Genomic DNA, 26,798 nt, shown 5'->3' with positions numbered 1-26,798 from the left:
CTTGTATGTCATTTAGTAAAGGAGAAAACACAGTGTGCAGAGGGGAATAAGTTTTCCACACACACAGAAATTTTAAATACTTGCACCGGACATGGAACAACAAAGCAGCGCTGTTTCAAGACACAGGTTTTCACTAAAGTAAATATATTATCTCTTCTTTTAGCAGGAGTGCAGAACAAAAAGCCAAGAGGAAAGCCTGGTCACATGAACCATGAAAGTTATGTGACTAGCTTGTCCTCCAATAAAGGAGTTCTATCTGCTATGTTACTTTATCCAACTTTATGTGCAAGTTGCTTTACTGCGTTGACATGTGGTGACATGCTTTGTACTGTGTAAAAATGCAAACATGCTGCATTTTTACGCAACACACACCAATGCATGGTGTGAACAGGGCACATAGAGAGCAATTGTTCTCTAGCTGCCCTTGTGTTGAGCCTGCATTGATGCAATGCAGATCAACGCAGCTCAACACAACATATGAATGAGCCCTAAATCTGCCTGTTAGTGTATGCTTGGTGTGTATATCCATGTATTAATGTCAGATTCTGTTTGATGTTAATGTTTCTAAGCCAGGAGTAGGCAACCCGGGGCCCTCCAGCTGTTGTGGAACTACATTTCCCATGAGGCATTGCAAGGCTGGCAATTATAATTACTCCCAGGGGCATGATAGGAATTGTAGTTCTGCAACAGCTGGAGGGCCCCAGGTTGCTTACCCCTATTCTAAGCTACTGACTAGCTGCGTATTAAAACAGTTACTACACAGAATTACACTCAGGAACGCACTAAAAAGGTGTCACTCCACTGATTTCAAAATTGAAGCAGAACCGTTTCCAAGTTTCACATTTTATGTGCTGTATGCAGACATGACAAGCTTTTATTGAGAGCTGACACAATGTCAATTTTGGGACAGTGATGTTCTTAGCAACAAGTTGGTCATTTTAAATTTTACAGCTTTAGGCTAAGCTTGTGAAATATGTGGCTGACTATCACTCAGTGCTGTGAAACATTTGTGTATGCAGCTAAAGCTTTTTTCAAAATGACCCCCTTAGTGGAGGAAGATAGAAATTTAAAAATGGTTTGAGCAAAAGGAGATACTAAAAGCCATTGCTCTTTGACTCATAACACTCTAAGTGCCATATACAAAATATCTGATTTAGAAATGGAAGCTTTTTTCATAATCCCAAGCTTTGTAAACTTCATAAGATATTTTACATGGCACTCGAGTACTATAGTTATATAATGTCACAACACTACTAAAGCTAAATTGAAGCTGCAATGCTCTGAGGAGTATAAAATTACTTTGGTATGTACCGTAGTTTCTTTCTCTCATGTGACTTATAAATATGTTTACAGATCTGTTGAATCATCACCTCCTGAACAATGCCCAGTGCTCAGAAGCAATCATTGCTGGATCTTCTATTGAAACGGTTGAGGGAACTCCAGTGGAAGTTAGCTGCCATGGTGATGAGCTCACACTCAACGGAAAAGCTATCATCTCTAAAAAAGACATTTTGGCTACAAATGGAGTCGTTCACTTTGTTGATGAATTGTTGATTCCGGATGCAGGTATGTTCTTTTTCCCTGAATGTTTTATTAAAAAAGTACATGCAGGCAGTAAAAAAAAAAATAGGACATGGGACACATATTTTGTTGATAGTCGTATTTATGAACAGCAATGGGAGGCCTCTGTCACAGACTCTTGGACAAGTTAAAAATGAGTTAAAAAGGTCACTGTGACTCAATGAGAAGTAAAACTGAAATAGGCCACTGTGTTTTCAGTGTAGCATCTAAATTTTCTGTTTCCCCCAAGGTATCAAAATGCATGTATATATATATATTTTTTTATACTGTATATATATTTTCATAAGAAACTACCTTGGGGGAAACAGAAAATTGAATATATATCCATGATAACATTACTAAGCTTGTGGATGTTAGAGACCTTGTCCTCCACCACCCTCCGTTTGAGGGTGCCCCACAGATGCTCAATAGGGTTTAGGTCTGGAGATATGCTTGGCCAGTCCATCACCTTTACCCTCAGCTTCTTTAGCAAGGCAGTGGTTGTCTTGGATGTGTGTTTGGGGTCGTTATCATGTTGGAATACTGCTCTATGGCCCAGTCTCTAAAGGGAGGGGATCATGCTCTGCTTCAGTATGTCCCTGTACATGTTGGCATTTACGGTTCCTTCAATGAACTGTAGCTCCCAAGTGAAGGCAGCACTCATGCAGCTCCAGACCATGACACTCCCACCACCATGCTTGACTTTAGGCAAGACACACTTGTCTTTGTACTCCTCACCTGGTTGCCGCCACACACGCTTGACACCATCTGAACCCAATAAGTTTATCTTGGTCTCATCAGGCCACAGGACATGGTTCCAGTAATCCATGTCCTTAGTCTGCTTGACTTCAGTAAACTGTTTGCGGGCTTTCTTGTGCATCATCTTTAGAAGAGGCTTCCTTCTGGGACAACAGCCATGTGAACCAATTTGATGCAGTGTGTTGCGTATGGTCTGAGCACTGACAGGCTGACCCCCTACCCCTTCAACCTCTGCAGCATTGCTGGCAGCACTCATACGTCTATTTCTGAAAGACAACCTCTGGATATGACGCTGAGCATATGCACTCAACTTCTTTGGTCGACCATGGTGAGGCCTGTTCTGAGTGGAACCTGTCCTGTTAAACAACAGTATGGTCTTTGGCCACTGTGTTTCAGCTCAGTTTCAGGGTCTTGGCAATCTTCTTATAGCCTAAGCTATCTTTATGTAGAGCAACAATTATTTTTTTCAGATCCTCAGACAGTTCTTTGCCATGAGGTGCCATGTTGAACTTCCGGTGACCAGTATGAGAGAGTGAGAGCAATAACACCAAATTTAACACACCTGCTCCCCATTCACACCTGATTCCTTATAACACTAACGAGTCACATAACACCAGGGAGGGAAAAACATAAAATATTTACAAAAATGTGAGGGGTGTACTCACTTTTGTGAGATACGGAATCTCACAAAAGTGAGTACATCCCTCACATTTTTGTAAATATTTTATTATATCTTTTCATGTGACAACACTGAAGAAATTACACTTTGCTACAATGTAAAGTAATGAGAGTACAGCTTGTATAACAGTGTAAATTTGCTTGTTCCCTCAAAATAACTCAACACACAGCCATTAATGTCTAAACCGCTGGCAACAAAAGTGAGTGCACCCCTAAGTGAAAATGTCCAAATTGGGTCCAAAGTGTCAATATTTTGTGTGGCTACCATTATTTCCCAGCACTGCATTAATCCTCTTAAGCATGGAGTTCACCAGAGCCTTACAGGAAGTTCTCTTCTCAGTAGCACATGATGTTGTTGTTGCCATTTCAACACAAAATTAGCATGTGTTAAGCTGACCATAGACTCCTAGATTATGCTTGTTTGGCCTATCTATCTATTCCCCTATCCACATTAAACAAAATGGATGAATGAACCTTCCCTGTGGGCTATTATATTCTGACAGCTGTCAGCCACAGTTGTCACAATATCTGAAAGAGCGACTGTAGCTGATTGGCTGCAGTCATTGTTCGGCTATCAATTTTCTGCCCAGCTCCTTTGATTTTTCAGATCGAAAGATGCTGGGTGGACTGGCGCCGACAGGGCCACCTATAGATCACATTTCTGCTATTCCATCATGAACAAGCGGAAATTCTCTCCATGTATGGCCAGCTTTAGAAAAGGCCGGTTTTGGGCTGAGTTCCATAATCCAAATATTTTCCAAAAAAAAAATGACTTGCGTTAATGCACATTTTAGAATTCGTATTATTTACTGATGTGATTCTTTGCTAAGAACCATTTGTTCTGTATGTTTTTCTTTCACATTCTGGTGTGTAGAAAGCTAAGGCATTCAGACTAATGCTCAAAAATGGTTAGCGCCCAACCATAAAATAAATAAGTATATAAATTGTATGAATCTGTGCAAAGCAATGCTCATTACTAGTTAAGGATGTATTATATAAGAGCATAGGGCAAATTATATTTTATATAATACAGTAATATACTATATTATATGAGAGCATGGGCAGTCTACTCTGAATGCATAGGGCCCCAAATTCCAGAACCACTTGGTATAGCATTCAACTCAATCCAATTGCAGCCTGCCATAAACTTTTACAGGCTGCAGGCAGTGGGGCTGAACGCTGCACTTCTCCCTCCCAAGTGCACTAAAATGCCAGGAGAAATACACAACAGCCAAACAGTCCCATGTGCAAGGGGCCTACAACTAGACACTTGACATATCAATAATATACAGTTTATACAGCTAGAACTTCCACATTTCTGATTACAGAATATTACAAAAAATCCCCCAGGCCTAGCAAGCCAGCACAGAAAATCTAGTTAAACTGTTTCTAAGATGTATATTAAAAACAGCTTTTGTTGCATACTTTTGAAAATACATAATATCTAAATGTATGTAAATCTAACTGGTTTACCAAGGAACCTCTGCAGAGTGTGTTCATATACAATAAATTGAAAGAAGGCTTATCTTAGAGGTAGGCCTTTCCTCTTTAAAGGCACAACAACACATCTGAAGCCCAGACTGGCTCAGGGCAGCTGACTCCCAAAAAACAAAAAGTCGGCAGCTGGTCAGATCAATTTTGTACCGCTTACTCTACTGCTTCACCCATGTACACCTCTCCTTTGCTAGTTGTATATTTAGTTCAGTGATTCTCATTTTTGGTTTTGTGATAGAATACAATGAATGCTTTGTCATGTTCACGCTATGCCAGTAAAAGTGATGCCAGATAGTAGTGAAAGTACTGATCCCAAATTTTAATCTACATATCATAACCTCAATCACATTTTCTAGCCCCATCGCCAGCTATTGTTTTTGGGTCTGAACTTCATTCATCCTTGAAATTTCAAATTTTCCCATTATGGGTTTTTCATTGGCTTACTGTGGGGTGAGGTGGCAACAGAATTACATTTTCATTCTGCAGCTAGAGTCTCTTTAACCCTTTGCTACTGAACCAAGTTTTACTTTTTTTACACACATACTTAACCAATTCAGTACCGGGCACTTTCATCCCCTTCTGCCCAGGCCAATTTTCAGCTTTCAGCGCTGTCACACTTGGAATGACAATTGCGTGGTCATTGTACCCATATGAAATTTGTATCCTTTTTTCACACAAATAGAGCTTTCTTTTGATGGTATTTAATTACCACTGTATGTGTGCATGTCTGCATGCTTGGCAGTGCTATTGCATCTTTGAGCTTGCTTTATACCTTTGTTGCGTAGAACACACCCTTGAAAATCAAATGGTTATACTGGTAGCAAATGTAATTTATTTATTTTAGTTTTCCAGCAATAAAGTGACACGTATATATATATATATTTATATATATATATACAGTTGTTTTTATAAGTTTACATACCCTGGCAGAATTTATGATTTCTTGGCCATTTTTCATATAATATAACACAAATCATAACTCAAAAAATTACAACACAAATGATAACACAAAAACTTTTCCTTCACTCATGATTGGTGTTTGGCTAAAGCCATTTATTATCAATCAACTGTGTTTATTCTTTTTAAATCACAATGGCAACAGAAACTACCCAAATAACCCTGATCAAAAGTTTACATACCCTGGTGATTTTGGCCTGATAACATGCACACAAGTTGACACAAAGGGGTTTGAATGGCTATTAAAGGTAACCATTCTCACCTGTGATCTGTTTGCTTGTAACTAGTGTGTGTGTGTGTGTGTGTGTGTGTGTGTGTGTGTGTGTGTGTGTATGTGTGTGTGTGTATAAAAGGTCAATAAGTTTCTGGACTCCTGACAGACCCTTGCATCCAGTGCTGCACTGATGTTTCTGGATTCTGAGTCATGGGGAAAGCAAAAGAATTGTCAAAGGATCTGTGGGAAAAGGTAGTTGAACTGTATAAAACAGGAAAGGGATATAAAGATATCCAAGGAATTGAGAATGCCAATCAGCAGTGTTCAAACTCCAATCAAGAAGAGGAAAATGAGGGGTTCTGTAGAAACCACACCACGGACAGGTAGACCAACTAAAATTCCAGCCACAACTGCCAGGAATTTTGTTCGTGATGCAAAGAAAAACCCACAAATAATTTCAGGTGAAAAACAGGACTCTCTGAAAACATGTGGTGTGGCTGTTTCAAGATGCACAATAAGGAGGCACTTTGAAGAAAGATGGGCTGCATGGCCGAGTCGCCAGAAGAAAGCCATTACTACACAAATGCACAAAGTATTCACTTACAATATGCCAAACAGCACAGAGACAAGCCTCAAACCTTCTGGCACAAAGTCATTTGGAGTGATGAGACCAAAATCGAGCTTTTTGGCCACAACTATAAGAGCTACATTTAGAGAGGAGTCAACAAGGCCTATGATGAAAGGTACACCGTTCCTACTGTGAAACACGGAGGTGGATCGCTGATGTTTTGGGGATGTGTGAGCTACAAAGGCACAACAAATTTGGTCAAAATGGATGGCAAGATGAATGCCGTATGTTATCAAAAAATATTGGAGGAACATTTGCATTCATCAGCCAGGAATCTGCGCATGGGATGTACTTGGACATTCCAATATGACAATGATCCAAAACACAAGGTCAAGTCAATCTGTCATTGGCTACAGCAGAATAAAGTGAAGGTTCTGGAGTGGCCATCTCAGTCTCCTGACCTCAATATTATTGAGCCACTCTGGGGAGATCTCAGACATGCAGTTCATGTAAGACAGACCAAGAATTTACAGGAACTGGAGGCTTTTTGCCAAGAGCAATGGGCAGCTTTACCATCTGAGAAGATAAAGAGCCTCATCCACAAATACCATAAAAGACTTCAAGCTGTCATTGATATTAAAGGGGGCAATGCACGGTATTAAGAACTGGGGTATGTAAACTTTTGATCAGGATCATTTGGGTAGTTTCTGTTGCCATTATGATTTAAAAAGAGTAAACACAGTTGATTGATAATAAATGGCATCAGCCAAACACTAACCATGAGTGAACATGTAAACTTATGAGCACAACTGCATATATATATATATATATATATATATATATATATATATATATATATATATATATGTATTTTTGGCCTCCAGAGGTAAACAATTGAGGCTGTCAGCCCCAGTAGAAGTAAAAATGTAATCTTCACATCCTTTTGGAAAATAGCTTGCAAACTATTTTAATGAATGTATTTATTCCAATCAATGACCATGATTTACTAAAGAAGCAGAGCATGTTCACTTTTAAAGTAAATGCCCATTTATCTTATTGAAACAGGTGATACAAAATGAAAAATTCTCTTTGAAAAAAATACCAATCATGTGCAAGGAGAAAATAAATTAGAATTTTTACTTGCATATGATTAATTGTTTGAAGTCACTGCAACTTTACCTCATTTGTTGAGACAAGTGAACAAATCAGTAGAAAATATGTATCCTGTGTAAACTGAATATATAACCAACTGATGTGCTACCAAATCAATATTATTTCAAACTTTTTACATTATTTGTGGAATAAAATGGTTTAGTTTTTAGCAGCAGAAATACATTTTTAAATAATAAATAAAGTTTATAAACAAGAACAAGTGGGGGTATTTTCTGTGAAATAGTAGCAGCAAAGTAATCTTTTTTTTTCTAATTACTTTATTCTTTTAATATTAATAGTACAGAAAGGTGCTTTGGAGATTATGGAGTTGATTTACTAAAAATGGAGAGTACAAAATCTGATGCAGCTCTGCACAGAAACCAATGAGCTTCCAGGTTTTCTGTCAAAGCTTTATTGAACAAGCTGAAGTTAGAAGCTGATTGGTTGCCATGTACAGCTGCACTAGATTTTGCACTCTCCAGTTTTAGTAAATCAACCCCTATGAGGTTGATTTACTAAAGCCAAATATACTGTGCACTTCATGTGCATTTACTCTAGATCTGGGGGGAAGCTCTGAAAGGAGGGGAAACTCTACTGTTTTCTATTACCCAATCATGTACAAGTGAAAATTATGTTTTTTTATTTTCCTTTACATGTGATTGAGTATTCTTTGCAAAGTGAAGCTCTACCTCATTTACTAAGCTCTGGAGCAAGTGCACTTGCAGTGCACAGTATATTTGCCTCTAATAAATCAACCCCTATGTGTTAGTAATTGAATGATACTGCAATAATATGATTTTTTTCAGTGGAAATGTTGGGTAAATTTGTCTTTTCCACACTCTCAACTATCCAAAACTACCCAAAAAGTGCTTCATTCATGTAAAAAAAAAGATGTTAAAGCAGGGTTCCACCCAAATTTTGAACAATATCTGTATGTATTCTCTTCCTTGCCTAGATGCTGACATGCCGTTTAAAAAAATTTAAATCGCCGTAATTACCTTTTATTTTTCTATTCTTCTTTGCACTTCCTGGTTCTCCTCCCGTGGGAGTAGGCATGTTTCTAGCCTCTCCCAGACTCCTGGGAGCTAGTCTCAGGCTTCCCAGGATGCCACTGAGCATGTGCGGGAACGAGCGGTGAATGCTGGGAGCACAGCATTCACCACATCCAGGAAATAAATGCTTGTGGGCTTCAAATGCCCACAATGAAGATGGAAACCGCCTGCAGTGAATAATATAAGTTTTTCTTTCCGACGAAATCTGACACAGGTGGACATATTACACACAATATGTGAGTATGTGATGCTGAGAAGAAAAGTTTGTGAATGAACTCAAAAAAAAAAAAAACGATAGATAGGTGGACCCCCGCTTTAAGCTTTAGCTCTATTATGTTTTCACTCAAAACAAACAAACACAAGATGAATACTAACAATAAAGGATCTGACTTTTGCAAATTATACAGTAGTATAATAGTTTCAAATCGATTTTTTTTTCTTGATGTGTGCTCACATTAAAAAAAGAGTTAATATTATTGTGGGAGCTTAATAGGAAAATATTTGTGGTATTCTCCACATTATAAAATTCTTTAATGGGAAATTCAGAAATTCACAACTGCGGCGATGAATCAGACCCAAAAGAAGTTTAATGGATTTTTTTAAAGTTCAGTCATCTTTACTGGGGAATAAACGTAAGCCAGACAATATGCAGTACTTTGGCACATCTGTATTTATAAGTGTAAATACTATTAACGTACCATTTACCAAGAAGTAAATGTTAATATTCTTATGGTGTTTATCTACTGCCAAGTGATTATGATTATGTATCTATGCATGAATGTATTGATAAGTATATTTTTTATGTTTTTATTTCACAGCTAAAACTTTATCCGAACTAGGGAAAGATTCAGTTGCCTCTACAGCTATTGATTTGTTTAATCAAGCTGGATTGGGTTCTCACCTTGCAGTAAATGAACGTGTTACAGTAATAGCTCCACACAACAATGCATTTAAAGGTCTGTCTTTTTATTATTGTTTTTTATCCTTTATAGTACAGATTAGTGAAGAAATAGTGATAACACAGGCCGTGGAGCTCAGTAAAACTACAGTAATGTTATGAAATCTTTATATGTCCCCTCCAAGTATGCCAACGGATGTAGTTTTCATGGATCTATTTAGCAATGGTATACCAATAATGCTTGATTTTGATTTGCCATGTGTCTAGAGGGACTTTTTCAGAGAGTGATCATGTAATTTGATTGAGGTTCATTAGGATAAATGTAGAAGTTGTATGCACATTTGCTTGTTATGAGGAAACCTTTGAAAAGAACAATGACTATATGGGAAGCGCAGTAAACCATAGCTTACCAATTAGATTACAGTGTACCACAATGACATAAATTAAAGTTTAATTGAGTTTATTTACTATTATTTACTGAGGAACACAAAGAGGTACCACTAGAAAATCTAGTACCACATTTGTAAATGTCCCCAGATTTACTGTGCATCCATTCCATATACCTATAGTAGGTGACCATACTTCTCTATTTTCCACTATTATTCTCTTTCTTATTCCTTCTTTACTTCTATTCTAGGTACAGTATTTCCTCCTCCAACCTTCCTATTTTCATACATAGCTCCCTCCTTTCCATCCTTCCTTTAGCATAATATATTATGAGGACGTATCAGCAAACCAGTTTTTCATTATGCATAGAAGCTTGCATAGCAAAATTTAAGTAAAAAAAAAAATGGTTATTATTAAGTTTTACGCTAATGTTAATGTTTACTCAATGTTAATGTTTACAATACTTCATTGTAAACGTATTACAAACTAAGAAACTTGATTAGAGAGCTAAGCGTACAACATTTCCTGCATTTTCTTTAGACAAAAACTATATCACAGACTTGTTTCTTTAGCTTTTTATGGTTCTAAGGTCCTACAAGAAAGTACTTGTCATGGATCTTTATTGGAAAATGTGAATGAAAGGAATGGTGCGCCAAAGCTGTATCCTCTGAGGTGCCTCACATTGGGATCGCTAAAACTTCATTATGCCATAAGCAGAATATTTAGGGTGTTCTTCTGTTACTACTAAAATGCCTTAGAATACTTTCTGAAATGCTTGAAAGGCCAGTGAACATAAATTAGAATTTAAGTTGAGTTTGATATGGCATTTATGGAAATGTATCACGAACATATTCAATACAACTACAGTGGAACCTTGGAGTACGAGTATAATCCGTTCCAGGAGAATGCCTGTAATCCAAAGCACTTGCATATCAAAGCGAGTTTCCCCATAGAAGTCAATGGAAACAAAGATAATTTGTTCCACATTGACTTCTATTACATGCAATACCGCATGTGGCCAGAGGTGGGAGGCGCCAGAGAGACTTCATCTTTACATGACAGTAACTATAAAACAATTAGCGGTGAGCAAAACTGAGAGTTTTTGGTGACATTGTTAAGATTTTTAAGGGTGTCATTGATCATAAATGACTCATGGGAGCTATAGAAGCTCCTATCAAACCTATTTTTGCAACAAAAAATAGCCTCTCATTAGCTTTATTACTTATTTTTATTTTTTTTTTTGGAAGAAAAACAGGTCTATAAACAAATAATAAATACAATTTTTAGCAATTTCACCTAAGCAGTTTAGTAAACAAAACAGGGAATTTCCACTTCATCAAAATCAGTAATTTTACAGCAAAATCAATTTCACCAAAATCACTCTGTTCATTCTTAATAACAAAGGACAGCATAAACATGTGGTGTGCTGTTTCATGTCAAAGTTGGTTCCATGCTATTCCATAACAGTACCATTTCAACAGTGCATTACAACACTCCCATGCACCACTATGACTCCACGGTAGTGCTGAAAAACGAAAGACATGCATGTGAACACACACAGAAAAAAGTGCTCTTAGGGGTGTGCTTTTGTCCATCCCCCAAAGAAGTAGGACCTTTCCCTGAACTCCTGGGGCGCAAGGATCCTGACAGGGACAAGGTTATGAACTTGGTCCGTCTAGCCAGAAGGCCTGGTGGCCCCCAGCCTAAGCCAACCAGCTAGTGCTAGGTCAAGGGGCTCTCCCGAAGAGAGATCACCCAGGTTCAGGGGAGGAAGGAACCTAATGGCCACACCTCCTCCCCCTAGACTTCAGGACAAGCCTGAGGACTCGCACCCTCCATCCAGCATAAAATTTTACACAAAAGTAGTCACAAACATAAGGAGAAAATAAATAAACAAATAGTGTCTGTGCAATGTGCACTGGCTAGGCCCTGAGGCCTGGTAGCAAAAATTGCCCCGGAACTTAGCCAAAAGGCCTAGCCAGAGGCAAAATGTGGAAAAAGTTTTTATTGCTGTGACCATGTGCCTGTTCGCACAGTGGGGTCCCACACCCAAGTGTTACTAAGGACACCCCTGGGGCAAACACTGAATATTTTTTTAGCTTCCTGGAGTTGGCAAATAGATTTTGCATGTGCAAGATTTATATGCAAACCCCAAATATATTTTTTGTATCTGTGGCAACATGTTTCAGCATGTACAGTTGTCTATAATAATGTTTTGTGAATCTGTTGCAATCAGTGGTGGCCCGTCCATGGAGGGCACACGGGTGCCACCTCCCCTCCATGCGTCTGGCCCCCGATCTACATATCAGGGCACCGGACTATGGATTCCAATGTGGAGTGGGTGTTTTTTTTAAGCACCTGATTAGAGCCAGATGCTCTAATAGGCTTCAAAGAAGGATGGGCTCGGAGTGCAGAGCATTGTGCTCCAAACCCACCCAGTTGTGTGACGATAGCGAATTAATTTTCGCTATTTTCACATTAAAGTTCCTCCCCGTCAATCAGGAGGCAGGTTGTGAGACCTGTTTCCGGATTGGCCAAAGTGTCAAGCGATCCTATTGGATGCATTGCGCTTAGGCAGAAGAGAGAGGTGACACACGGAGGAGGAAGCCGCTGGAGGAGCGGACACGGTAGCCGCTGCCTGCACCCTGCCACCCACAAAGACCGTGCTGGAGGACTCCACACTCCGCCACATAGATCAGTTAAGTGCCGCCGGCTGCTAGGCGGTGGGGGATGGTTTGTTTGCCCCCCCAAAAGAAAAACCCACCAGCCGCCACTGGTTGCAATGTCTTCTACCTGGTGGTCCTGCCAATAACAGCACTTCCTGTTGAAGAGTGACTGACAACACTTTTTCAATTAAAAGCTTTATTAAGCAAAAGACAGTACAAAGAAAGAAATGCAATTGTTTGTAACATACGTTCGTAACATGTACACTTATTACAAAAGCATACAGTGTCAGCATATTATCAACCGATTCAGCAACTATTGCATTTATAATCCTCATTAACTGTATCAAAACTCAGTCTAAACAGACGTAGCATAGGTGTCAAGAGGCTATATTAAATCAGAATGAAAAGAAAAGAAAAACAATCCAAAACTAAGAATAATGATAGTTCACAGGTAGGGAATAGGTAGGGGACAGGGGTACCCCTGTGGGGGTGTCATAGGTAAAGTTCTTATCTCTTACTGACGAGATGAAGAGGATGGATTTACAGTGGTCAAATGGCTGGTAAATGAATGAGGTTCACCCAAGCGTTTGAGGTGTATTCACCCAGTTGTCAGGCTATGATATGCTACAGAGTATTTAAATTGGTGCCAGGCTGACCATGTTTTGTGGAACTTGTCAGAGGTTTCATTTGCTATGGCTAGTGTTTCTTCCATTTTCAGGATATGGTTTTCTGTAAGGGCCCATTCTTTGAGGGAAGGGGTGGTAGACAGTTCCAATATTTGGAAATCAGGGATTTTGCGGCAATCAGAAGGTTCTTGGTCAAGGATCGTTTGTATCTACCCAGGGGGAAGTTAGAGATATGCAAGAGGCAGCAGGCAGGTGTGAGTTCAAATCTTGGTTTCCGTAATGTGGAGGATCAATCTGCAAATTTTGCTCCAGTAGGTAGCTATCTTAGGGCATTGCCACCAGATGTGAAACATATCGCCTCTGTTTTCCCCACATCGCCAGCACAGATCGGAAGCCAACGGGTACCATCGTTTTATCTTTTCAGGTGTGGCACACCATTGTGTCAGTAATTTGTAAGACTTTTCCTGTAGTCTCGCGCTGATCGAGCATTTATGTGATAAAATGCATGCACTTTCCCACTGGGAGTCAGTGAAGTGCATGTGAAGGGCAGCTTCCCATTGGCTTCTGAACCTGGTCGAGTCCGTGGATTCGGCTTGCTGGAGATTTGAATACATGAGGGAGGTGGTCTTTTCAGTCAGTTTGCCGGCTTGGCAAACAGTTTCAAAGAATGTGAGGTCCCTGGTTAAATTACCTGCCTTATCCAGTACAAGGAGGACAGTGACACAATTGTCTGTAGTTCCAATTTGTAAAAATTAATGGTGTGAGGTCACTCAGCAGCTGTTCATATGTTAAAATCTTACCTGCGCTTGTACTTTTCGAGGCTAGTAGGGGAGCAGTATCATTTGTAATAAATGCTCTCGAGCCCATGCCAGGGGAAAAGTCTGTGTTGTTGTGAAGCGACGTAAGAGGCCCTGAGGTTGTGGAAATATGGTGTGTCAAGGAGAGTTAATGAAAATTTTTTTAGGGTAGTCCCAATTAATGGGTGGTGTTTAAGATTCAGGGGGCATTTGGACCAAGGGTTCCGGGGGGGGGGGGGGTATTTTAGGTAGAGTTCTGTGGCGCTTTCCTCTAAGGACACCCAATCTTTATTTGCTGCATGGCAGTGCCAGTCCACTATTCTTGCCAAATGCAATGTGTTGCATAGTAGTAAAGCTTAAAATTTGGGAAGCCTAGGCCTCCAATGGCCTTAGATTTCATGAGTAGTTTCAAGTGTTTTTTTGTGCGACCAAAGAAACCCCCACAGAACCGTCTGTAACTGTTTGAAGAAACTAGCAGGAATGTCAATTGGTAATGTGTGAAAAAGATATAGAAGCCATGGGAGAATTGTCATCTTAACAATGACCGCTCTACCGAACCATGAAAAATGTTTGAGCGACCAGTTAGTGAGGTCCTGTTCTACTTGGTGAAGCATTGGTTTGAAGTTGTATTCAAAGACCTTGTTAAGCGTGGGTGTTAGCCAAACCCCTAAGTATTTTAGTACATGTGGTACCCATTTAAAGGAGTTGTTCTGTCATACGATTCCAAGTGTGTTTGGGGATAGGGTGAGATTCATGGCCTCGGATTTGGCAAAATTAATTTTGAGACTGGATATGTAGCCATAAACATTAAAAGCTTGTAGTAAATTGGGGATAGAGACATGCGGCTGTGTCAAAAAAAACAAAAGGTCATCTGCGTATGCTGCTATTTTGTATGTTTTATCGTTGATCACGAACCCCTGAACCGATTCATTTTTGTTAATTGTGCGGATAAATGGTTCTAATGTTAGTATAAATAATAGAGGTGAAAACTGTTTCCGACAGGGTGCTATTGATCTTCAGCTTGGCTACTGGGTCTTGGGACAATGATGAAATCCAAGTAAGCATATGCGTTTTTAGGCCTATGTAGGAGCAGGTTGCTAATAAAAAATCCCATGATACCCTGTCGAAAGCCTACTCTGCATCAGTAGACAAGAGAAGCCCTTCAAGTCTAGTTTTGCGGCAACTGTGTATCAAGTTAAGGGCCTTAGTACCTATCATGGGGTGCCGAATAGTATGTATAATCCTTGCCCGATGGGTTGATTACGTTCCATGAATCTATAAGGGTCAGAGATTGCAGTGACATTTTAATATTTTTCAAGATGCGGTACGTTAGGCTGGAATTTCCCAAGGAGGTGTCTTGAAAGGGGTTCAAGGCAACGTTAAAGTCTCCCCCCAGGATAATACATCCTGAGGCAAAACCTTTAAGCTCTTCAATGAAACGTCTGCAAAACTGAGCATTTGCTTTGTTGGGAAAATAGACATTAGCCAATGTCAAAGGCATGGAGCCCCATGTGCTTTTAGGAAGTAAGTATCTACCCTCAGTGTCCACCAGTTGCTGAGTGACCTCAAATCCTGACGATCTGCTAATAAGAATAGACACCCCTTTGGATTTAGAGATACAGTTAGTTGCATGGTGTGCTTTTGGAAAGTATTTATGATGTAGGGTTGGAACTTTCCCAGTTTGGAAATGCGTTTCCTGTAAAAAAACGAAAGAGGGCTTCACTTTGTAAAGTTCCCTCATAAGGGACGTCTGCTTTTCCGGTGTGTTTAACCCCCTCACGTTATGATATTAAAGTGGGGTTCTTCCCCAAAGAGGAGTAGGCCATGGTGGCTGTGTGCAGTTATACCTATGAGACCACAGGGGACAGAAGAAAAAAGGGAGGGGGGGCTGGTTTGGTGTGGGGGATGGGCAAAGTAAAAAACAACGCAAAGAAGGTGAGAAAAATACCCCTGTAAAGGGCTAGGGGTATACAGATAAGGTGGAGTATCTGCCTACAGCGGCTGTCGCTGTAAGCTCTTGTTCAGACATGAGCTGTAACCGTGCGATTATAGTCGCACTGTACTGCCCACTTGTGGGGGTACGTGTGAGGCACCAGCTAGAGAGATGCAAGTCAGTATTTATTTATACACAAAATTCAACAAACAGATATGTAATAGATATGTAACTTAACATCTAAAAGAGCTGGTCATGAGAGACCCGCAGCCAAAAAAAAGGTCAAAAAACATTGCAACATTTTGAAAGGAATAAAACTTGCATTTGAAGCTTCAATAAAAACCTCTGCCTCGCGTGTAAACAGAGCAGCATTAGTGCAAACCAATTGTTGGAATAAACATATTGCTCTATAACGAAGGAGGGGTTAAGGGCCCCATAAATTTTCTTCCCCTATGGGGTTACCCTAGGGCAAAAGGTCCTGTTGAGAAACTGTAATATATATTCAAATTACAATTGTATGGCCCCTGTCTAGTGGACAGAATCTTCCCGACAGAGCACTCATCATCTGAGAGGAAAGTCTGTTGGGTGTACCAGCTACTGATTCAGGTATCTAGAGTAAGTAACAGAGGTAAATCTTGAAGGGGCAAAGATTGTCATATGGGGAAGCAGAACCGAAACATGGGTCAATGGGTAAATTGGGAGAACTATGAAGTTCAAAATGGGCTTTTAGGTCTGAGCTGTCCCCAATCAGACCAAGGTGGCGTGGTGTAACCGTATCCCATAAACAGCGTGTAGGCAGAGCCTACTGAAAGGCGGTGAATACAAGGTTTCCAATGTATTTATCAGTTCCTCATGAGTAGCTAGCGCCAATTCAGGTTTGGTCCCGGTATCTGAGTTGCTTTGATCTTTTAGAGGAGGATGGAGAGTGATTCGCTCCCAGTCCCATTTGTTTGCCAAATTTGCCCTTCTTTACCGGCAGCTTGGCTGGGGATGAATTTGGCGTGGTTTTTCTGAATTTCTCGAGGTGTGCGGAACTCAGCGTACCAATTAGGTAAATCATTTTAAGGTATGTGAATATCTGCGCAAAAGTCTGGCAGCTCATCTGGCATTCTCAGGATATGTTGTTTCCCATGCACAGTGGCTTGCAGGGCAAAGGGAAAGCGCCATTTATATACAATGCCTTTTTCTCTAAGGACATCCAGCAGGGGTCGCATGGCCCTTCTATTTTGCAGGGTGATAGGAGACAGGTCTTGATAAAGGGTGATTGAGCTTTCATTAAATATGATTTGATCACTCTTCCTGGCCTGGAGTAATATTTCCTCTTTCAGGGGAAAGCTCTGCAGACAACATACTATGTCTCTGGGGGACTGAACGGAGCTGGTCAGGGCCAATTGATTCAGGGACCCCTCTCACTCTAATGTTATTCCTGCGTTCTCTGTTATCGAGATCTTCCAGGTGTCTATTGATCTCTATCAAGTGTGCAGAGTGAGCAGTGGTAGTAGCTTCCAGGCGAGTAAGAGCTCTGTCCCTTCTGCTGTCAGCTTTCTCTTTGGTGGCCATCTTTTCTGTGAGGGTCAGTAAGTCTGCTTTCAGGTCAGTGATAGCAGAGAAAAAGGTATTCTTTATGTCAGCAGCTATAGTGTTCATGTCTCCCAGTGTGAGGGGGTGATCTAAATGCCTCTCCTCACTTACCGGGTCTTCCAGTGCAGACTGCGAGTCCTCACTATACTCATCCTCACCTCAGACCTGTGCCATCTTGCCTGGCGTGCTGCTGCCCTGACGAGATTGCAGCTTGAAGATTTCTTGAATGCTGCAGGTGGAAGAAGCTGCTGACGATCGGCGCGATCGTGTCCCCGGTGTCCTCGGAGTATGCCGCCCAAGTCTGTTCATCCTGTGGGACTAGATGAGCCAGAGGAATGCTGTATGGCCACGGGTCTCTCAGAGCTCTGTCTCTAAGCAGCCATCTCTGTATCGCGCCAAGCCACACACCCCGGGCCACTGCTTTTTAATTATCATTATCATTGTCAAACTACAGTGTATGCTGATTTATTTGGACATTGGGCTTCCTAGGAGGTCAGATCACATTGACAGCTCATTAGCCAATTGGAGGAGCACACAGAACTGGCTGATAATGCTGTTTAGCATTGTCAGCAGCGTTGTCAGACGCGTTGTGATGTTATTAGAAGGATGCTTGGGTAAGAAACTTTGCAATGGATTCAAAAAAGATACAAAAAACAAAATACATTAAGACTGGACAAAGATACTGAAATATATATGTAGATTTACATAGACTTTAAGTTATTGTTGTTATTATGGTCCATGCACAGTGGGCTTAAAAAACACTGCTTCTACATTAGTTTTGTGTTTTTTTTCTCCTGCCTGTAAAAGCAGCTCAATATTATCCTATGTGTCCATGATCATTAGAGCTTTTAGAGGCATATTTCAAGAGGAAAGGTAAGTGAATTTTCAGGCAGAAAAAATGCTAAATGCTTGTAAATCCACCTAAACACAGCATTTAGAGGCATTCGACATTTTCAAATGTACATTAATTATAGTCAAAAATGAGCAGAGGGAATGTTTTGGAAAAAAACTTACAAAAGCAAATGCCCAAAAACTCTCTCAAAAACTCTTCTGCAATACCAGGTACTATGAACATTTTTTAATGCCGCTTTTTATGCTTTTTTAGGTTCCAGCATTTTTTCTGCCCCTAGTGTGTATGGACCCTTATACTTGCAAAATATTTTAAAGTCAATATGAATCCAACCCTAACCCAAAAGATGTTGACTGTGTATCTATGTCATAACTTTGTCGTACTTTGTACCGATGAAGAGAAACACCTTCATCTGAAAGCAATAGGCTTTTCAAACACCTCACATTACAGGCTGGTATAAGATGATGCATCTGTTGTTCTCATAATGAAAGTCCAGACGGAGAACATCCTGAAATATGAAAATATTAAATATTTCAACAGCTGTAAAATATTGATTGTTATCCTGACCATCTTTATTCAGCTTCTCAAAAACCTTACAAAAGAGGTCCTCTTTGTGTGGGCTCAGAAATAAATCTGGCTTAGGAAGCAAATCCAGCCAACAGCCTAAACACTGACAGCATATTCATTAAACAGGCACATTAGTCAAGGAATGACGCGGGAAATGATATGTTACCACTTTAAAAAAATCTGCTCATAAGCTGGACATAGCATTACTTTATTTTTAATGTGTACTGTATATGAAGGCTTTGTTAGTTAAATTGTTTGATAGGCAGTTGTGGTAACCATACATGCTATCAGAAGACAGTGTATATTGTACCGTTGTGCAAGTACCACTATTTAGGCCAGCCGCTTTCCTGTGTTAGAGGAAAAAAAATGTAAAAAATAATTAGGAGATAAATGAAAAAGGTACTCTCAGCTTCTAATGGCAGCACCAGTTGACAAAAAGGATATCGGAGAACTACAGAAAGTGCAGAGAAGGGCAACCAAACTTATAAGAGGCAAACTTATGGAGGAGCTCAGCTATGAGGAAAGATTAGAGGAACCAGATTTCTTCACTCTTGAGAAGAGGAGATTAAGGGGTGATATGATCAACATGTATTAATACATACGTGGTCCATAAAGTGAACTTGGTGTAGAGCTATTCATTTTGGAGTCATTACAGAGGACAGAGGGCCGTCTTTACATCTGGAGGAAAGGGGATGTAGCCTTTACATATGGAAAGACTTCTTCACAGTCAGAGCTGTGAATATGTGGAATATGCTCCCTCAAGCAGTAGTTCTGGCTAGCTTAGTAGATTGTTTAAAAAAAAGAGCTGGATGCATCCCTAAATGCACAAAATATAACTGGATACAAATTTGTAGAGATAAAAATGTCAGGGATAGTTGATCCAAGAAATATCTGATTGTCTCATGAGTGATCAGAAATGCATTATTGTTTTCATTTATTTCTTTTTTTATTGCCTTCCTCTTGATCAACTGTGAGTATAGGCCAGTGTATATGTTTTTTTGTAATTGGTTCAGCCAGATTAACTAGTGTATTTTTTTTATTTTTTAATACGGATATTCAGATGCACAATTCTGGTAAGGCAATTTAAAAGGTACACTGCTTAAAATTGTTTATTCCAGGTTGAAAGCTAAGACCCAAGATCCCTTACTGAATATACCCGTTCAGATCAATAGCTTTAAAAGGAGATTTTGCTGTTGCAGCTATGAAAATAGATTTCTGACCAGGACTTACCACAGGACATAAGTTTTTATAGGTTTATTCAGTACAATAGGTACTTTTGTTCCGCTGTTTATTTCTTCATTGTTATAACTTGCAGTACAAATAGGTCAGGTGTACTGTATACTTGCAAGTATTTTCCCTTGTTAAGTAGTGACCCTACACTAAAGCCTAGTACACACCACTAGTTTTTTTTCATTCAACCCAGCAGGTTGAACGAAAAAAACCTGACAGCTCAGGCCGGAACCGCTGGACTAACAATCCGATGTTAGTACAGAGATCTCCCCTGCTGTCCTATTTTGATCTGACAAGGGGACGACCTCCCACCAGACCACTCTGGTCAGCACATTCAGCCATTGGCTGAGAGCACTGATCGGGAGCCGGTCGGCAAACCTTTTTTTATTGGACCGGCTGCCATACACACAGGCTGAATGTCAGCTGGTTTCTATTGAACCTTTCGATGCTGGCAGACATTCTGTCTATATTTACTAGGATTTAGGCCTTGGATATCAATGGCTCAAGGCCATTTGTATAAGTGATCCGGGTTTGTGTAAGACTGCAATGCCAGCAGCCACCTTAGGAGTGATCACTTTGACAGAAAGGGTATGTTCACATGTATCAAAATAAGATAAAACACCTGCCAACCCAACTCCCTTAGGCATATTAGCCGTGACAATGACCCTGATATACTGGATTTGACTGGAGAAACAGTTTCTCAGTTGATGTCAATGGATCTCTCATTTGATGGTGGTCAGTCACAAATATTTTACATGTTTTCCCACAGTAGGTTCCCAAGCATTTATTTCTTCTGAATCTCTGTTAGGTATACGTTAAATTTAAAGTAAGTTAATGAATGGCGCTATATATAGTGTGGTTGCTTAATATAAACTCTAGAACGTTTGTACTTAGATGGAGTACCGAACATTGACAAAGACATGACCAACTTACTTCAGAATCACATTATAAAAGATCAGCTTTCTTCCAAATATCTTTATCATGGCCAAGTTCTGGAAACAGTTGGTGGGAAGACACTGAGAGTATTTGTATATCGGAATGTAAGTATTTCATTTTTAGAATGATATATTTTAGAATTATTGATTTCCTTCAAGCCTCTTTGTCAATAAAACATGGAAGATATCCCTTACTTGTATTTATAAAAAATTGTATGAGTACGAGCATAAGCAAAAATTACAATTTGAAAAATGTTTTTATCCAGGTGGTAATATGTGGTGCAAAGATGTCATGGGTGACCCTTTTTCTATTTTACTGCCATAGCAATACCTCTATTGGTATTTCCACAAAAGTGTAAATGTTTTTCTATGGATGCTGATTAATTAAAGCTGAACTCCAGTCAAACGGCTAAATACACAGATAAAATATATACAGTAGAAAGGATCTGACTCAGAATCCAGTCCTGAGATATACACATTACTGCTACACAGTAAAATTCAGACTGGCAGGGCCAGAGACCTGGTCTTTATTTGCTGCAATTAATTACCATTTACAAATCTTGTCAATCTGCCAGCTGGCGAATGGCAAGACCAATCACCCTGCACAAGGAGAGACAGCAGCAGTGACTGGTCTTTTTTACAGGAAGCTTCTGCACAGGCGCAAAATTTCACAATGAATTATTACACAGATCTAGAACAAATACACAAAGTGCACCAAGATCTAAATAAGAATACACATGCAGAATGTATTTAAACAAGATTTGCTTATCCTGGAGGTCACCTTTAAATAACATGCTATGGGGTGTCCTAAACCTGTCTGTGCACATCTCTACAATGTGTAGGAGGTACTGCAGAAAAAAATGATATTTAGCAACAGAGGTAAATAATGACCTGTATTAAAGTAAATGTACTGCTTGTTCAGAATATATAAATTCTTTAGGGCAGTGGTCATCAACCCTGTCCTCAGGGCCCACTAACAGGCCAGGTTTGCAAGATAACTGAAATACATCATAGGTGATATCATTTGCTGCTCAGTGATTGCAGTATTCTAGTCTGCATCTCCCCAAGGTAATACATAAAACCTGGCCTGTTAGTGGGCCCTGAGGATAGGGTTGATGACCACTGCTTTCGGGTGTATAGTCTGGACAGCTTCAATCTAAAGTGTTATTGTCCATGAATGCTGCACAGTTTGACTCGGTCATTTTTTATAGGCTCTTTGCATTGAAAACAGTTGTATTGATGCACATGACAAAAAGGGAAGATATGGCACTATGTTTATTGTTGACAAGCTGTTGACTCCACCATCAGGAAATGTAATGGATGTTCTTAAAGCTGATAATCGCTTCAGGTACATATTCTTTTATTCTTAAAATGTAAAACATTATACCAGTATTGTATTAATTAATTTTGTCTGAAGGGTTGGCTGTCACAATTAAGATTACTTAAAGGGTAACTCCACTTTTGTGGGGAAAAAAATGACAAATAAAGAAAAAATAATATAGCGATTGAGATACAAGTCATATTGTTATTTAATGTTATTAAAAATTACCTTTCCTTATCAGTCTGCAGCCGCTTATAAGGTAGTGCCTCAATCTAAAAGTTAAACAAGAATAGGGGCGGGTACGGTCATCCTTGAACTTGGAATGATGAAAAGTGGGTGTGTCAGGGGCTACTCCAAAAATTGCCCCACGGCAAATCTGCAGCCGCTGTGATTTTCTATAAATGCAAAGCAATATGGCTACATGGAGTTGTTCTGTACACAGGATGTGTACTGACACCCCCCCCCCCCCCCCCCCCCCCGAAACATAATTTTCTGCTTGTGTGATTGGCTCACCAATTTTTCCAGAAATCTGCCTAAGATACAAATCAGATTTCAGGCATCCCCTGCAACAAAAATGTAATTTTTGGTGAGATATTTCCAATAGGAATACGTCTAAAGGGATGTAGGCCCATCAGCTTTCCTCATTAGTGCCCTGCAGCTGCCACAGCTGACTAATAATTATGAAACCACTCCCATTAGACCCACTAAGTACAGATGCACAGACAAAACTCACATGGATTCAGAATAACAAAAGGTAGGAATCTGCAACAAAGGTTTTTATAATCCTTGCAAACTACATAGATTACGCAGGGGGGGAATGTTTTTTCTCAACAAAAGTGGAGTTATGCTTTAAGTCACATTATAATAATGGGAGTTGTATTGTTATATTAATGGAAATCCTTAGACCCACAAAGCATTCTGTAATTTTAAATAAAAAAATTGAACCAAAATCTGGTTTTAATCAAGTTTTTACTCTTGAACATATAATATTAACTGGGTTCTTCCAGATTATTTTATCTACATCAGCTTCCAACCCAGGTCTCAAGGGTCATAAGTCCTCCAATATTTTAGGGTTTTTCTTGAAAATGACACATTTAATAAGCTATAGTTCACTAAACAAATTTTTTTTCTGACCCAAATTCCCAATCTGTATGCTAGATAACCTTTCTCTACAACACACTTTGCTTACAAATTAATGAATATGAAAAGTTTTCTCATCAAATGTAGAGTGAAAGCCTAATTCTTGCATAAGTTACAACTTGTGTCAGTGAATCAGAGAAAGCAAAATGTCTTACAAAACAATGCTGTATTTGCAGTTATGTTTTTGATATCCCTATAATCCCAGCTTTAAACTTTTTTCTGTTTTTAGGCAATAATATTCTGAAAGGATTCTTATGGGTCTTGTGATGTACTTCTTTTAAATTGACATACTAAAAGGCTAAGTCTCACTCTTGTTTTTGTAGCTTATTGGTGACTGCAATCCAGTCTGCTGGACTTACTGAGACACTGAACAGAGAAGGCACTTTCACGGTCTTCGCTCCAACAGATGAAGCTTTCCGTGCCCTCCCAAGAGCAGAATTAAACAGATTGTTAGGTATGCATAGCGTCTTGAGCTTCAACAAGCTACACAGAGAAATGCATTGCTTAAAATATATTTCAATATAACTTAAATGGAAAGCATCCACATTTTGTATGCATAATGAAAGTGGAATCAGGTTGAGGAGGTTTGCTGCTGGTTCATTGCTGGTATAGTAAGACCACTTCATAATGAACACAAATTCGGATGGCTGCACTCCCAAAGACGATGTAAAAACTGGCTTTAGTGGCAAAAAATTATTAAAAGCATCACAACAACAGGCATATAAGCAGGGCATTTTTGTGATGCTTTTAATATTTTTTGCCCAAAAAGCCAATTTTTACATTGTTTTTGGGAGTGCAACCATCTGAATTTGTCTTCGTGCCCCCCTTACAGACTACTGACTTGGATTAAGCCTTGCTGGCTCACCTGTGAGCAGCGATACCTTGCTTTTATAAGACCACTTCATATTTCTTTGGGTTAAAAGGTTGGTAAGTAACTTGGCATAACTTAAAAAAAAGTTATTTGATACCATCACTGATGCCAAACTATCGTCTCTAGTGTTAGCTGCATGCAAAGTAATGTATAAAAAAGTAAGCAATCATTACCAACCAGTCACTCAAAAGACAGGAATGATGTTGAAACAATCCATCTGTATTCCATCTAGCTTTTATCGGCTCTCTGTTTGATTGCTATGCTGGTTGTGCTTTTGTTAATTTTCCCTTCTCCCATGCATTATCACTTCTCCCAGAGCATTATCCAGTCATACAGCCTAGATGGTCAAGAAAGAGAGACCAAAGAATATGAGCCCTCAATCCCTTTTTTGAGCTATATTAGGACACATGCCTTTTAACAAGCCTCCCACCTCTTGCAATTCTCCCAATGACAAGGGACAAGGGCTTATTCCCTACATCCAGTCCCCAAAAGTATGTGAAAGTTTGTCTAGGAGGGCACATTTAGAAATCTAGAAGTCCCTGAGATATTAGATATCCTGTCCCCCTCCCCCGGGGAATGAATATGAATACTGGGTAGATTACTTTTTACTTTTTGTGGAATGAGTAATAAGGGGAGTAAATAATCACACATAATATGAAAAATATAATTTAATAAAATTGGCATTGTGAATAATGTCCCCCAATGTACATCCTCAACAATTAATTGTCAGTCTCCGCATTCCACTGTCCAACGATGTTGCCCCACTGAACTACTACTAAATAACAGACCCCTGGCTGTGTAAACAAACAGGGTGAGATCCTGGGTAATGTCATGGGTCAAATATGGGTACAGGCTGGGTAAAGCCCTCGTTTCAAGGCACCTTGTTCTCATGTTGAGGGGAGTCGCTCCTCATCCCCACATCCAGTCCCCATGGTGATGTCTGGGTTTGTGTGTGTTGGAAGGGGGGCAAACCTATGGGAATCCCACAGCCCCATTTGAAATAAGGCTGCCCCCCACAGGGAGATGAATAAAAGGTACATTAGTGGTACATTAGTGCCCCCTATTACTCATTCAAAAATGTTAAATATTTTATTTATTTAAAAGTGTCCCCTTTTTCATTGGTGTTCAGTGGAAAGTAACCCATTATGCACAGGTCCTTAGTGGTCAGGTCAGGGCCCCCTGTCATTGTTGGTTATTAAGAGCTTACATAGAGGTGCCACACTACTGCTTCCCTGCCTTCTGTGTCTGTGCTGAGTGACATCACATCTAAACTTTGCAGGCATTACGTGGCAGGATGTCACTTTGACAGATGCTGCCAGTATACAGCAGAGATAGCATTATGACAAAGTAGTGTGCTCTGTTAAAGGTATTACTAGATCCAATGAACCCTGCCTGAGTTTAGTGAAGCCTATATTTTATCCACATAATATATAATATAATATAAGTGTCAGTTATCATTACTTTTAAAGAGATATTTACATATTTGAACGTTGGGTTTCCACCATTGACTGTACATAAAACTAGGGCTGCGGAAATTAATGATTAATTCCTCGATTAATCGTTCACTTTTTTTTGAACGATCAAAATTTTTTTGATCGGTAGGCTGCCTGCCCTGGGGCTGCTTTGGGCCAAGCTGTGGCTGCAGTGCAGCACTCCGTTCCCTTCTCCTCCTCCTCCGCTATATGTCATACACAGTCTGTGGGCATCTCCCGCTGTGTGTCACCGAGCTGAGTGTGAAAACTTTGACCGCGCTGTGAGAAAAGTCCTGCCCTCCTCCTAGATTAGCTCATGTGATAGACGCAGTGTTCTGTCTATCACACAAGCTGATCTAGGAGGAGGGACTTTTCTCACAGCGCGGCCAAAGTTTTCACACTCAGCTCCGAGACACACAGCGGAAGATGCCCACAGACTGTGTAATCCAGGCACAGGCACTGACTACAGTAAGGCTGCGATTATGGGCACGGTGAGACTGCATTATGGGCACGTTGAGACTGCATTATAGGCACGGTGAGGCTGCCATTATAGGAACGGTAAGGTTGCGATTATGGGCATGGTGAGACAGCATTATGGGCATGGTGAGACAAAATTATGGGCACAGTGAGGCTGCGATTATAGGCACGGCGAGGCAGGGATTATGGGTGTGGTGAGACAGCATTATGGGCATAATAAGGCTGCGATTATGGGCATGGTGAGACTGCATTATGGGAATGGGAGGCTGCGATTATGGGCACGGTAAGTCTGAGATTATATGCATGGTGAGACTGCATTATGGGCACGGTAAGGCTGCGAATATGGGCACGGTGAGGCTGCAATTATGGGCACGGTAAGGCTGAGATTATGGGCATGGCGAGGCTGAGTTTATGACGTGTGTCGTCCTAGCCATGCCCTGCTATGTCCGGCTTCGGCCATTGCCATAACAACGGTGCTAAATCAGCTAAAAGTAGTTGGAGCTGTATGTGCGTTATAATTAATCGAAATTAGTCGATTAATCGATTTAAAAAAAATCAATTAATCGAACACGAAAATTTAAATCATTAACAGCCCTACATAAAACGATTCGTT

General features: G+C 40.0%; 1 protein-coding gene across 1 annotated transcript in view; it reads left to right on the top strand.

Moving 5' to 3' along the window:
• The window catches only part of TGFBI (transforming growth factor beta induced), a 140,888-nt gene that overhangs the window by 68,439 nt on the left and 45,651 nt on the right, over positions 1-26,798 (top strand). Inside the window, exons 8-12 of the mRNA XM_073620694.1 lie at positions 1,354-1,566; positions 9,253-9,390; positions 20,864-21,009; positions 22,116-22,252; positions 23,689-23,819. Of these exons, the coding sequence (XP_073476795.1) occupies positions 1,354-1,566; positions 9,253-9,390; positions 20,864-21,009; positions 22,116-22,252; positions 23,689-23,819 (765 nt within the window). The remainder of the gene's footprint in view (positions 1-1,353; positions 1,567-9,252; positions 9,391-20,863; positions 21,010-22,115; positions 22,253-23,688; positions 23,820-26,798) is intronic.

The sequence above is a fragment of the Aquarana catesbeiana genome, linkage group LG03 (assembly GCF_042186555.1).
Source record: "Aquarana catesbeiana isolate 2022-GZ linkage group LG03, ASM4218655v1, whole genome shotgun sequence".
NCBI classification, from domain to species: domain Eukaryota; kingdom Metazoa; phylum Chordata; class Amphibia; order Anura; family Ranidae; genus Aquarana; species Aquarana catesbeiana.
This window is presented reverse-complemented; position numbering and strand designations above follow the sequence as displayed.